This window comes from Thamnophis sirtalis, unplaced genomic scaffold, assembly GCF_051295495.1.
Source record: "Thamnophis sirtalis isolate CommonGarterSnake01/CBP01778 unplaced genomic scaffold, rThaSir2_p1.2 scaffold_7, whole genome shotgun sequence".
Taxonomy (NCBI): domain Eukaryota; kingdom Metazoa; phylum Chordata; class Lepidosauria; order Squamata; family Natricidae; genus Thamnophis; species Thamnophis sirtalis.
In genome coordinates, this window is record NW_028261387.1 from 49912783 (window position 1) to 49926577 (window position 13795).

General features: G+C 36.7%; 1 protein-coding gene across 1 annotated transcript; it reads right to left on the bottom strand.

Moving 5' to 3' along the window:
- Positions 1–1788: 1788 nt before the first annotated feature.
- LOC106540681 (pepsin B) lies at positions 1789–13582 on the bottom strand. Its single transcript, XM_014055883.2, has 9 exons — positions 13453–13582; positions 13037–13190; positions 11411–11528; positions 7993–8114; positions 7096–7295; positions 5454–5576; positions 3261–3402; positions 2576–2674; positions 1789–2112 (listed from the first exon to the last, which is right to left on the bottom strand). Exons 1-9 carry the CDS (start codon positions 13506–13508, stop codon positions 1960–1962), a joined length of 1167 nt encoding a protein of 388 aa, XP_013911358.2. The 5' UTR covers positions 13509–13582; the 3' UTR covers positions 1789–1959.
- Positions 13583–13795: the final 213 nt, after the last annotated feature.

The window sequence follows — 13795 nt, forward strand, 5'->3', positions numbered from 1 at the left end:
CTGTTCTAATAGACTCCCTATATTTTATGTGTTACAATAAAGTTTTGGATGCCATTTACAAAAATATGTCTCAATGAAACAAAATGAATAGGTGTGGTAATATTGTTTCTAATAAAATGTCTAAGGTACATAAAGATATCAAGGTGCCAATTACTGAAGCTTAGGAGAATTGTGCCATGTCTGCTTTACTTTGCAAGCATTGTTTAACAACATACAGAAATATACAAGGGAGGTGTCAGGCTCAAATTGGAAACCAAACTGGAATAACTTAAATAAGCTAATAAGAAAATCACAGAGCTGAGAATAAGTAATATCAATTAAAGAATGCAGAAAATATTACCAAAATAATGTAATCAATTGCAAATATTCCAGAAGTATCCCTTTTTATTAAAAAAAAACCCTTTCTACTTTTGTTTCTGTTCTATTAGATTATGTGGCACCTCTTTTGAACAAGCTTTGGGATATATAGGGTATGAATAGCAATAACATTTAGTCTTACAGTATATATCACTTATATATGCATTACAATGCAGTGAGACATGCATTTCAATGCAGTGAGACATGCATTTCAATGCAGTGAGACAATGTACAGATCTGTAATCTTAACATTGGAGAAACAAAACAATCACTTCATAAACACATGGCACAACACAGGAGAACAAACCCATCAAGACAAGATTCAGCAGTCCACCTGCATTTGAAAGACAAAAGGGCATTCTTTTGAAATCAGCACAGTCCAAATTCTGGATAGAGAGGCCACTGGTTTGAAAGAGGGGTCAAAGCATCTACATTAAAATTGAACAGCCCTCTCTCAACAGGGGAGGAGGGATATGACACCATCTACATATCTCCTGATTACAATACAGTTCTTTCAGCAAGAAGGATCTATGACAACTCACCACAGCTAACTCACCATGACCAATTCACCATGGCCATCTCATCATAGCCAACTTGCTGCGACCAATTCACCTTGGAGCAACTTACCATGGCCAACTCATCTTGCTACGGAACAAGAATTACAGTACTATCAAATATTCAATATAATGATTAAAGAAAAGATGTCAAAGGAGGGACAAAGTGAATGACAAAAATTAAAATAACTTTTAAAATTATTTTAAATAAGTAAATGGAATTGTGGAATTGTCTCACAGTGAGCTGTCCCACAGCATGGCCGAGACAAGTTGTCCCATTCTGCCCAATTCTGCCCATTTGCACTATTCAGGTGATCCTGAGGGCATAGATAAACAAACCTTCAGGTGGCCTCAACAGTCTCAGAAGGAGTGCTAATGACCAGATGATTACAAGGAGTATAAATCCTTCCATCCTCTACCATTCAGTCAAAACTGAAGAAGCTTCTGGGATGAAAAGCAAATGTCTTCAATGAAAAACAAAGTCCAGTTGCCTTTTGAAAAAACACGCTTGGGACAAGGAAGAAAAGGTTCATATCTGAAATATTCAAACTTCTGACTGATCCAATAAATGGACCAAAGTCCATTAGGTGGCAGTATTGCAAAACTTGTTTCATCCTGGTAAAAATACTTCTAGAAAAAACTTTCATCACCAAAATGCTTTATCTCAATTATGACATTTTGCAGTTAGGACATATTATTTTCCATTTTCATTTTCCCATATTTTGAACCAGCTTTTCCCATTTTTTTTCTTACTACAAAAAACAACTGTGAAAAGGATGAAATTTCATTGTGGACAAAAAACAATATAGTGTGGAAGGAAATCCAAAGTATATACATTGTTAAAGAATGAATATTACAAACACAAGTTTGTCTTGGTACAATTTATTTCTTTGTAGCAATGGATCTTACATGAACAAACCTTATGTAAAGGGGCTAAGATTGAGTTTCAGTTGAGAAACATACAATTTGCTGTACAAATTTAGTTTGAAATATTTTGTTGGAATCCAGAAATCAGTTCCATTAATCCAGAAATAAAATTCGAATTCATTTAGGCTGATGCTGCCAAACCAACCCTATTGTTTCCCATGTCAAAAATAGAATAATACTCTTTAAGGAAGACATCACCCAGGATCCATAGAGGCTGCCCAGTTGAGGAAGGCACATATGTTGGCTCAATTGCAAGTGAACAGCGGCCATTGTTCTGTAAAAGAAACAAATTGCTTTAGATTGTGCCCTTTTTGCAGAAAAGAAGGAACAACAATCATATTTTACTGGAATCTGGATTTGGATTGTGATTAAACTACACGACATAAAAACATTGTCTAACTTAAGTTCTCCGTGTTATTATGCAATTGCGTAGGAGTATAATTTTCTATAATTTTGCTTGAAAGGACATGGTACAAAATCCATATTATATGTGCTTCAATATGCAGCAAATTCTTCAAGAGCAGCCATCTGTGTCATCTGCAAATATTCTGGCTGAATTATACAAGGAGTATTACAGATCTGATAGCTCCACATTAAGGGACATATTTCCATTATAAATAAAGTAGCATCAGCATAATGCTGTTTCTACATGACATTACTATTGAGGTATGGAACATCAATTAATCTTAAAATGAACTGGTTTCCTATGTACATAGAATTTAGAAAAGCACACTTACATTGGAGACATAAGCAGAAGGAGGAAGTGGGAACTGGGAACCATTAATGAAAAAGGTAATGGTAGGCATATTCTGGACATTGTTGCAGTCCACGATATACTGTGAAAAAACAAATGTAAGGGAAGGTTAAATTGAGGCAATAAGAGAGGTTGGCCAGGTTACAGCAGCATTATAAACCTTTATCTCTTTTCTTTAGTCTGTCAAACTTGCTGTTAAGCTGTGCAAAATGTCTTTGGGTCAATAAAATGATATTCAGATTATTTATGGCCACTAGAGTGACAGAAAAAATAATTATTTTTGCATTCTTTTGAGTAGGCTTAAATTTTATACTTCTGAGCTTACTTGCTAGCAAAACTTTTTTTTGCAATTTTAAAAATTGTATTCTATATTGTTGTAGCCCAACCATGTTCAAGTGTGCACAAAAAGGTATGTCGTAAGGAATAGAATGCAACACTCCAACCCCCTGTTATTTTGGAGTACATACTCCAAAATGCATATAGTTCACGTAGATGTTTTAACAACCTAAAACAAGTTCATATCCTTTTGTGAAAATCAGCCAAAACAAACATAAGAATAAGAAAATGAGGAACTGCATGAAATCAAAATTAATAGATTTCTCTATTCGTAATGGTAACAGTTCCCTGAACAATCACAAAATTTGTTCAAGATTCTTTCCTCTACTTACTGAACCATCATTAGCAGCATTTACAGCCTGAAGGAAATCCGTTAAATATTGTTGTGGGATAGTTAGCAAAACTGTTCCCGTGTCTACAATGCCCTGGCAGCCTTCACTGCACCAGCCAGTAGCCTTGTTGCCAATAGCAAATCTATAGAAATAATGAGAACACCGAATATTACTAAAACCATTGCAAACACCTAAAGCAGACTACAATTGGTAAAATAAATAAAAGCCTATGGATTCTTAATCTACATACAGCTCGGGTGGGTCAGGTGGGTCAGTGGCTAAGACACTGAGCTTATTGATCAGAAATGTCGGCAGTTTGGCGATTCAAGTCCCTAGCACAGGTCTCATGCGTGAGCAGGGGATTGGACTAGATGACTTCCAAGATACCTTACAACTCTGTTACTGTTAGCCATTACCAACTGGCTAACCCACAAAGGCTATGATGATTCAGGATTGTAAAGTCCAACAATTGTGGAAGGCATGAATTTGAGGAAGGCTGATCAAGACTATTACATATGCCTAAGAATCAGTGGGACACTTAAATGCAGAAGTGCATCTTCATGGAGGATTACCCATAAATATTGGCACCATAGTTATGACCATGAATATTGCATAAATATTGCTCAATATTTTACAATTAGTATGTCCACTAAACATTCTGCTCAGGGGTGAGTTCCTGTACCGGCTGGTACTGGTTCACTTCACTCGTGCCCACCATGTGTTCCTTGTGCATGTGTAGTTGACTGTTAATTGTTCTGTGCATGTGCAGAAACATGCTGGCAATGACAGAAGAGACCGGGGAACCAGTTTGGGGGTGTGGCCAGCCTGGGTCACTGCCAATTCTGTGACCCAGGCCAAATCACCACTACCGGCTCAACCAAACCAAACCCAACCGGCAGTAACCCACCTCTGATTCTGCTGTATTTATAGAAGCAAATAGGCATGAATATTGCAAGTGATTCTTGGAAAGATCTCTATTAGAAATTTTGGAAGCCAATTACCAGCAAATGTAATAACAACAAAAAAGCAAAATGAATGAGCTTCAAACATTAGATAGATTCATGTGTGAAAGAATGTATCTTCTAGACAGATTGCATACTCCACAGCAAATTAGGTTATTTAACATATTTGTTCAGCAGTATAGTTGCTAAATTCAGTAGCATTTTCTTCTGACCAAACATGTTAGGATTGTATTGCTAATGGGTTTTTATCATTTTTTTTCCATAAATGTAAGCCAACACTCATAAGGCATTCCATGTTCTTGGAAAAACAATTACTTATTTGTTATTGATATTTAAAGCAATATTTTCTTTTCTTTTTCTTTATTTCTTATTTAAACTTACTAGACCTCTGAATGCAGTAATAGTTTAAAATTTCCCTAATAAGAGACTCACTTGACATTTACATCTCATTCTTTTCAACTATGAACCCTTTTTTTAATGAGTTATTTTAAAATATTTTATTATTCTTAGAAATAAAACTATAATACTACTCATTATATAATTAGATTTATTAAGATGATTTGATATTATGAATATTGTTACTATTATTATTGCTGCTGACTGATTCTTGCTCATTGGACTGTTTGTTGGTTTTATATTTACAATAAGAGCTATGATGAGGCAGTGGTTGGAATGCAGTATTGCAAGCTAATTCTGCCAACTGTCAGCAGTTCAATTCTGACCGGCTCAAGGTTGACTTAGCCTTCCATCCTTCTGAGGTCAGTAAAATGAGGACCCAGATTGTTGCAGGCAATATGCTGACTCTGTAAACCGCTTAGAGAGGGGTGTAAAGCACTGTCAAGCAATATATAAGTTTAAGTGCTATTGCTATTGTTACAATACCGGTATGTTTTATAGTGATCTGCACTCCGCCCAAGGATGGCAGATACAGTACTTGCCAATTGAGGAGTTGGCTGACTGGCTAGCTAGCTGGATGGGTGGATGGTGAGAAGTGATATACCCATCTGTTTTCCAAATTTGTACCCTAGGCAGCAGAAGGCCTGTTTTCCTTGCCACAAACATATTTAGAAGTAGCAAATAAGTATTGGATTAATCAGTTCTGCCAAAACTCTAATACACCTAACCAACAGGTGAGAGGACTATCTTTCCATCATTTATAAAGGGTGAAGAAGCAGCTCATTCAAATAAAATGGAATCAGATACAAATCAGGAAGAAAAAAATATCACTTACTCTTCTATACCAATCTGCCAGTAAGCCTGTTCAGTCACAGGGGCCCAGGTAATTTCCCCAGTGTACATCTGGGGGTCAGTGCCTCCCAATATAAGTTCTCCTCCATACTGAACAGTTGGTTGGCTGAGAGGAAAGAGAAAAAAATGGGCAAAAGAAAGAGTTTTAGATATAGCGTCTCATCTGCTTGTGATCTTTTTGTATAGAGTAAATAACCCTAGGACAGTGGTGAAATTCAATTTTTTTTACTACCGGTTCTGTGGGCATGGCTTGGTAGTGGGGTCCAGTGACTGAGTGGGCATGGTCAACTCGATGTCACTCATTAGTGAATGCTGCATTTAATATTGAATGTAAAACAGAGACAATCTGAATGTTTCTCCCTCCATTCACAGCAGAGCTGCTGCAGCCTGTCCCTTTAAAATAGTCCCTGGGAGGGAGGGGCTGGGGGCATAAAGGGAGCAGCCACTCCACTGTGATTGGAGGGAGAAACGTTTGGATTGTCTCTGCTACATTTAACATTGAATTCTGTGGTAGAGACAATCCAAACGTTTTTCCCTCTGGTCACAGCAGAGCTGCTGCTTCCTTTATGGTCCCCCCCCATCCCCCTCACTCCATGGGTCTACCTTAAAGGGACAGGCTGCAGCAGCTCTGCTGTGGACGAAGGGAGAAACGTTCGGATTGGGTGGGCAGGTCAAGCGGCCGGAAGAGGTGAGTGACAACAGGGTGACCAGGTGGACGTAGGTGGGACCATCAGGAATTTTTGCACTGGTTCAGAGAACTGATGCCAATTGCCTCTGCCGGTTCGGCTGAATCAGGCCAAATCGAGCCAAACTGGGAGGATTTCACCTCTGTCCTAGGATCATTTTCACCATGAAATATGGCCAGAAAGTTTAAAAAAAAACAGTTATTGAATAAAATTACAAAATAACAAAGAAGCAAACTGAGTACACATTGTTGTGCATTAATGCTGAATAGCCACCCATCTCAGGTTCCCCCATTGACATGCACGCCCTTCACTTAACCGCCCACTCCACTAAGAATCAGGTTTTTAAAGGTGAAAATTCAACTTTTCACAATTCTAATTGTGAGATAAGAATATAATTAGAGGTGCAAATGAGGGTACAAATCTTCTTCTTATACTCATACTGCGACTAAAGTAATCCTTAGTACATGTGGTGGAATCAACAGCTGAAATGAGGGAGGTCCCAATAGGAGGAGTTAAGAGATACACTCTACACCTTGGACTCTATGGGGTGGAGGGGAAGAGTATGAGATTAAACATGTAGGATTAAATCAGGCTTTCCCAAGAAAAGGTGGGGATCTCTGTAGAATTGGTGAATCAACAGTAAACAAACTTCTTGACTTAAACCCTGGAACCTGTTCTGGTTGCTTGCACTTAACAACATAGGTTTTTAAATCAGCAATGATTTAATTAAAAAATAATTTTAAACCTCTTTCTTATCCTGATGCTTCCCCTCTCTTTCAATATCATTCATTGCTGGAATGTTGAACTTGAATATATTTGTGATGATGGGATTGAGCCATGGAATACAAGTAAATTGCTGTATTCCAGGTAACTCATTCTGGAAGAAAACCATAATTATACTTACATGCTATGGCACAAATATAATGCGGTTAATCTTACCGTGAGAAGTAAAAGCTAAAAATGGGTTCAGAAATCTGGTTTTGACTCATCATCTGATGCAAGAGTGTGTTTGATCCCATGGTATTTGGAGTAGGATTGGTCAAACCCAAAATCCCATCAAAGTCGCTATAGTAGAAGGGATAGTTGGGTTCCTCCACACTCAATCCAAACTCTTGGTTTTGAACTATAATATTCTGGATCTGAAAGAGAAGATTGAAAAATGGATTTCACTTGTAGTTCATAGCATTGAAACAACTCTGCACTTTCTCTTGAAATTTGCATATCTTTATCATAAAGATAATGATTCTGTGATTCTATAATAAAGATATACAGTATGGTGAGCATAATGTCTTAGTCAAGCTTGATTTCTGGTGACTTCCATATCATTTCCTTTGCAATAGCATGAGAATAGCTTGCCACTGTCCAGCAAGGGCAGTAGTGGCTTGCTAAAAGTTGAGGTTATCCATATGTGAAAACAGAATTGTCTATGGAAAGTGATGAAAGAATCAAGATGTTGTGTTTTTGTTGCTGATCACAAATACGAAAAGGGCAGGGCTTTGCTTGCTGCAGTTCTGTTATATTGCCTTTTTTTTTCTTACTCCCCTGCAGATGCTGATAAGAGATACCCTGATTATATGTGTGATGGTTAATCTAATGTTGGACCTTCAGTGTTAGATTAGTATGTTATTTTAATCAGAACACTGTTTCTGTAGCTTTTATTATGATACCAATTTACTTCCATTATGTTTATTCTCTTTAGACTTATGGTCATTTTAATGCTTATTTTATGCATTGCCCCCCTAAATAAATGTAAATGTAAATAATAAGAGCTAATTCTAATGAATTAATCAGTGTTGCATAGTTAAGAAATTAACAATTTGGTTAAAATCCACTCACCTGCACAGTATCATAACCTAGCATTATACTCAAGCTACCAGATCCATATCTCAGGTTGTAAGTTTGTTCGTTATTGCTGTAATAAGTAGATGACAGTCTTGGGTTAAACACACTGTGCTTTTCTATAAGAAAACAAGAAAAAATAGAAGCTTTGCTCTATGTATAGTGAAATATATTTTTCCTTATACTTAAATCACAACAGATCTACACTTTACTTCACTACTAACCCACACTTTTTCATTCTCTCATGTTGTAGGAAAAGTCCACATCAAAATAATTGCTCACACTGAAATGGTAGGGTGGTAGAAAGAGTTTGAAAGAGGCATTTTTTTCAAAAAGACAAGGATAAGAAACAACCTTATTAGTACAGGTCAAGAGAGGACATCTTGACCTGTACTAATAAGGTTGTTTCTTATCCTCTTTTGTAGACCCAAATCAAAGCAGAACTATGGGCAACATGACAATCTTCAGCATTTTAAAATAATCCCCCAAGGTATTAGGAAGTGCACTTCCTGTGAAAAACTTTTATGTCTAGAGCTGATCATGGCTCTAATCATTTTGAGCCAGTCACACACTTAGAATTTTGATTGTTTTTCCCTGATAATCTGATTGTCATTTTTGCCCTGGCAAATGAAATACGCAGTTATGAAATGGAAAATCCAATACTGTACTGTAGCTACCAACTATTTTTGTTTTATTTTTAAACAAAGATAAGGGTGCAGGTAAGACCATAATCAGGTAAAATTGTTTAATTCCTAACTTTACCCCCTCAAACCACCTAAAACGGTGGGGGGGGGGAAGAGCCCAAATGTTCAGCTCCCCTCCCTTCAGTGATCCACTCACTGACTAGAAGGCTGAGTTGGGGGTCTGCAACACAGGTGGTATTCAGCCAGTTCTGGCATGTTCTGGAGAACCAATGGAGGAATTTTTTTTTAATAAATGTTTTTTAATTTTAGTTTAAAACAGGTACACATCTTTCTTTACATCTGTAGAAAATGTATCAATCAATTACAGATAAGTTTTGGTACATCTCCTCCACAGTCAACCAATATAACTCATATTAACTAAAACATTATTATATATCCATTTTCATTTAACTGTAATTATTATTTAGAAATATTGATGAAAGAAATAATCTTGAACAATCCCTGCCCACACCGGTGGGAGAGGGAAAAAAAAAGGGAAAAAAAGAAAGAAAGGACAGATAAAAAATAAAAATTAAAATAAATATATATATATATATAAAAATAGACAAAAACGACAAGAGACAAGGCAGGAAAACAAAACAAAACACAGGTGTCTATCATGAGAAAAAAAAGAAGTATATCAACTGGTTACAACATGCTTTGGTGCTTCTCTTCCATTAACTCATATTAATTCAAATATCTTAACTCGAATATTTACCATATCAACATCATTATACCTCCAGTTTTAATTACCTATGGTTATTTAAACATCCTTCATCCTTAGCTATGCATTACATAATTAATCCATAACACATGCTGACAATTCATTTACTTATTTGTAAAATCCTCTATTATCATCAAATCCTCATATCCTATTTTAGCTGGACATCCATAATATTTAATTATATCATATATCATAACATTTTCCCAGTGTTGATTAACATTTAATTGTATGTATTTTATTTAGTTTTTTAATAGTGATAATTATTGTAGTTAATACTCTTTATGTATAATCTTCCAATTGTTAGTTGTCATATCAACTCCACATTATATACATTACTATCAATATCAATTATTATTCAACTATATCTGTTACAAGAAAAAGCAATTAGGTTTAACTAGTTTTCAATTGTATTCTTCAATCTATCAGCCAGTTCCAAATTATATATATTACTATCCATATCAGTCATTATTCAGCTATATCTATTACACATTAAGGTAATCAGATTTAGCTAGATTTTAAATTACGTTCTTCCATCTATCAGCCAGTGTCTCTCCAATAGCAAGATCTTCTCCAGCCAATTGCCACGTGTTGGATAAATTTACCAAATGTTTTCATAAGCAAATCCAGACAAAGATATTTTGGCACCTTTGGGCTCTGAATGTCAGTGATGAAATAATAATGTTGTCCTAGGCTTGCAAAATTCTCCAAATTAACTTTAATTCTCAAGGGTGGATTTTCCATTCCTCCTGCACTCTGTCTTTTTAAATGAGTCTTCTTTATAGCTCCCCCCCTCCTTTCTTCCTCTGAGATAGACCAGACACCATTTCTCACATTTTCCGTTTGTATTTCAGGAGCATTTAAACATTCAACGATCTCAGTTTTTGCTTCATATTTTAAAATCAGATGATCCAATTTTCTTTCCAGTCTTTGATAAGAATCAAAGAGTCCTCTGCATGCAGAAAAAAGTATCTGAAATGAAATCTTAGAGGTATTTTGGGACGCCATGATGTGTCGCAGTTAAAAATTGCAAGCTCTTTTTTTTTTTTCCACAGACTTCTTAGTTTCTTACAGGCTGTGCAATCTTATTTGATCGTAAACAAAGCGAAGTAATAAAGTAATAAAAGTGTCGAATCGTGACGGACTAATTAGTAGAAAATAAATTTTACGATCCACTTAGGGAGATTCAGAGGGGGGAGGATGTCGAGGAATTTCTTGAAGCATTTAAGAAGTAAAGTAACCACCAGCCATAAATCCATTAAAAAAGCCAATTCGCCGCTAAGTTTTCCTGTTCTTTGGTTTCAGTTATCTTAAGTTTTTAACGCGAACAGTCTCTCTTGGATAATAAAATCAGCTTACCAGATGACATCACTTCTACCATTCTTAGGGGCAACCTGCAGTTTCAGTTAGCACGCAGCTAATCCAAAAAGGAATTGGCACGAGGAGTTAATACCCCCCCCAGAGACTTGCGGGTGTCTCTGAGGTCCTGGGTCTCTCCTCACCTTCACTGTCGTCTACTACGGGACAGCTAGAGTTCAAAGAACCCATCCAAAAATCCTTCGGTATAGAGGAATTTCAGGAGTAGCCTGAAACTCCATCTTCTCACTGCTAAGCCCCGCCTTCTTCCCACCCCAATGGAGGAAATTTTGAGTAGCTTGGCGAACCGGCAAATAGGCTAGCCCCATTTCCACTGCCTCCCAGCCGATCTTTTTTTGTTGCCCTGAACAGGAGAACAGAGCTGGAAAGCAGCGGGGTGGGGTGGGGAGGGAAAGGGGATTTTGCAGTAACCTTCCCCTGCCATGCCCACAAAGCCACACCCACAAAGCCACACCCACAGAACTGGTAGTAAAAAAAATTGAATCCCACCACTGATCTGCAACCCCAAAAGGGTTCCTTACCAATGGACAAGGTATAAATGGTTTAAAATAAGGGGAAATATATTTGGTTTATATTTATAAAAATAAATATTTTCTCTAGAAGCAAACATTCAACAAGGGAGTAGACTACTCACCACAGGCCTTTGTTGTGCAATATGTAGAAGGTACCCACAGAACACCAGAGCCAGTATCCAAAACAACAAGAAAATCTTGTGGTGGAGTCCCAATGGTTATTTTTCCAAAATAAAAAGACTGTCAAATGAAAATATTTGTGAGACAGGTTTCACAAAAACTTTGGAGTACTGGTAACTACCATAAATAAGTAAGGTACTATCGCTCCCTGGCAGTACCTGCCCATCTTTGAGATCAAATAGGAGAGACATCCTCCAGTCACTTCTCTGAAATGTTGCCATCTAGTGGGACCTCAAAAGTATCTCTGAAGAACCTGTTCTAGGGCTACAAACATTCAGATGACTACAACATGACAGCAAAGAGGCACAGTGCAGTGTTTTTGGCTGTCTAACAGTCTCCAGATTTTTGCAGCCCAAATCTTGGCAGCCCTAGGAAACAGGTTTTTTTTTCTAGTCTCACATTGCCCATTCTCCATGAAAAAGAGAAAAAACATTTTAAAATCTGAAGGGTTATTTATCTTTTTAGTGAATATAAAATGGACAAATAAACCAAACTTTGGTTACGTGTTCATTGAAGAGTGTACACTGTACTGTATGATGCTTTAAACCAAGTTTTCTTGTTACTATCAAACATAGTGTTTGGATCCAAGGTAAAGATTCCCCCTACACATATGTGCTAGTCGTTCCCAACTCTAGGAGGTGGTGCTCATCTCCATTACAAAGCCGAAGAGCCATCTTCGTGGTCATGCGGCCGGCATGACTAAACGCTGAAGACGCATGGAAGACTGTTACCTTCCCACCAAAGGTGGTTCCTATTTTTCTACTTGCATTTTTATGTGCTTTTGAACTGCTAGGTTGGCAGAAGCTGAGACAAGTAATGAGAGCTCACTCAATTATGCGGCACTAGGGATTCAAACCGCCAAACTGCCGACCTTTCTGATCAACAAGCTCAGCATCTTAACCACGAGCCACCGCGTCCCTAATGTGACTTACCCAGAAATAAATGGTTTTATTATTCCAGTTGTAGACTATCTCACTTCTTTCAGAGTAAGTTATGCACAGACTATTTGCCTGGTTGCTGTCTTTTATTCAATTGGAGTAAATCAATAAAGAGAAATTGCAACCCTAACCCAGAATGCTCACCAGTCATAGTAAAAAAAAACTATCCCAAATACATATTACATTAAGTTACTCTTTAACAAGATAGGCATATCTGGGTATTATTGTCAGAAACAGTGGTACAACCACATGTTTGTGATTGGCATGTGTCACATAAAAAAATACAGAAAACTATTTTTGCTGAATAATAATCAGAAAAAATAATATCCAGCAAAAAATATTAATCTGAAAAATATGTTGCTGAATAATCAGGTAGCATCAAAATTGACTTAAATAAATAAATGGATTGAGTTCTTTCCTGAGCTCAGGCATCAGAAGTCAATTTATAATTGCTCATAGGAGAAAGGAAAGATGAAATAATTAAGTGATACTTCATTATACATAAATAACATCCTATTGATTGGTTCTGAGAAGAGCTATCACAATGTGCCAATAATAAATTTAAATGCTAGAGTTACAAAGTCAGATGAAGGAAAGGAAAATACAGATTTCTGTGGTTTAAATACTCACGTCCAAATAATTGGTCATTGGTTCATACGTAGCACTGAATTTATTAAACTGATATTTTAATCCAGGATCAATATGGTATTTTTCCAAAAATTCTTCCAACACTCCCTTCTCTCTCATATTTTCACGAATGGATTTTCCTTTCTTCAGAATGATTCTACATACCAAGAAAGAGAGCCAGAATATCCTTCACTATCACAACTATTGTATCTGTATACTTTTAATATTTTTGTTAGAATAATATCCCATCAACCAAGTGCTACACAAACAAGTGAATAAGTGAAGAAGCAGGAATACTAAACCTTCCCATGGAATGGTAAAAACATAATTTTGCCATTATTTTTTGACTAAAAGCGATGTGCTTTAGATTGTTTCAATTCTATTTTCATTTAATGTATGGTTTTAGCTGAGAGACTCACCTATGAAAACCTTCTGACAGGTGGACATAAACTAATGCCAGGATCAACCACTTCATGATACTTTGCTTCTTGGGGAATTATCTCAGGGAATCAAAAACTTTTGCCAACAGCTAGGCTACGGTGACTCCACTTTTATATCCAAGGCAACTGTTCTCGGCTATTTAATCTCTTTGTTCTTGTGCCCCTTATCTCTCTCTTTAATCTTATTATACTAAGCCAATGCCAACATACCTTTTCTTATGGATAATAGGAATTAATTTTCCCCTGTTTGAATTACTTTCAGTTGAATTTTTGCCCTTGATGTTAAATAAAAAACAAATAGAATTTGGCTTCACAAAGCATT

What these genes read in the sequence shown, in the direction of transcription:
- LOC106540681 (XM_014055883.2), bottom strand. Translation starts at nt 13,508, where the DNA reads ATGAAGTGGTTGATCCTGGCATTAGTTTATGTCCACCTGTCAGAAGGT. An exon ending in TGGCAGATTGGTATAGAAGA is followed by an intron (nt 3,403 to 5,453) that starts GTAAGTGATATT and finishes TTATTTCTATAG; the next exon opens with ATTTGCTATTGGCAACAAGG. An exon ending in ATGCTGCTAATGATGGTTCA is followed by an intron (nt 2,675 to 3,260) that starts GTAAGTAGAGGA and finishes GTTTTTTCACAG; the next exon opens with TATATCGTGGACTGCAACAA.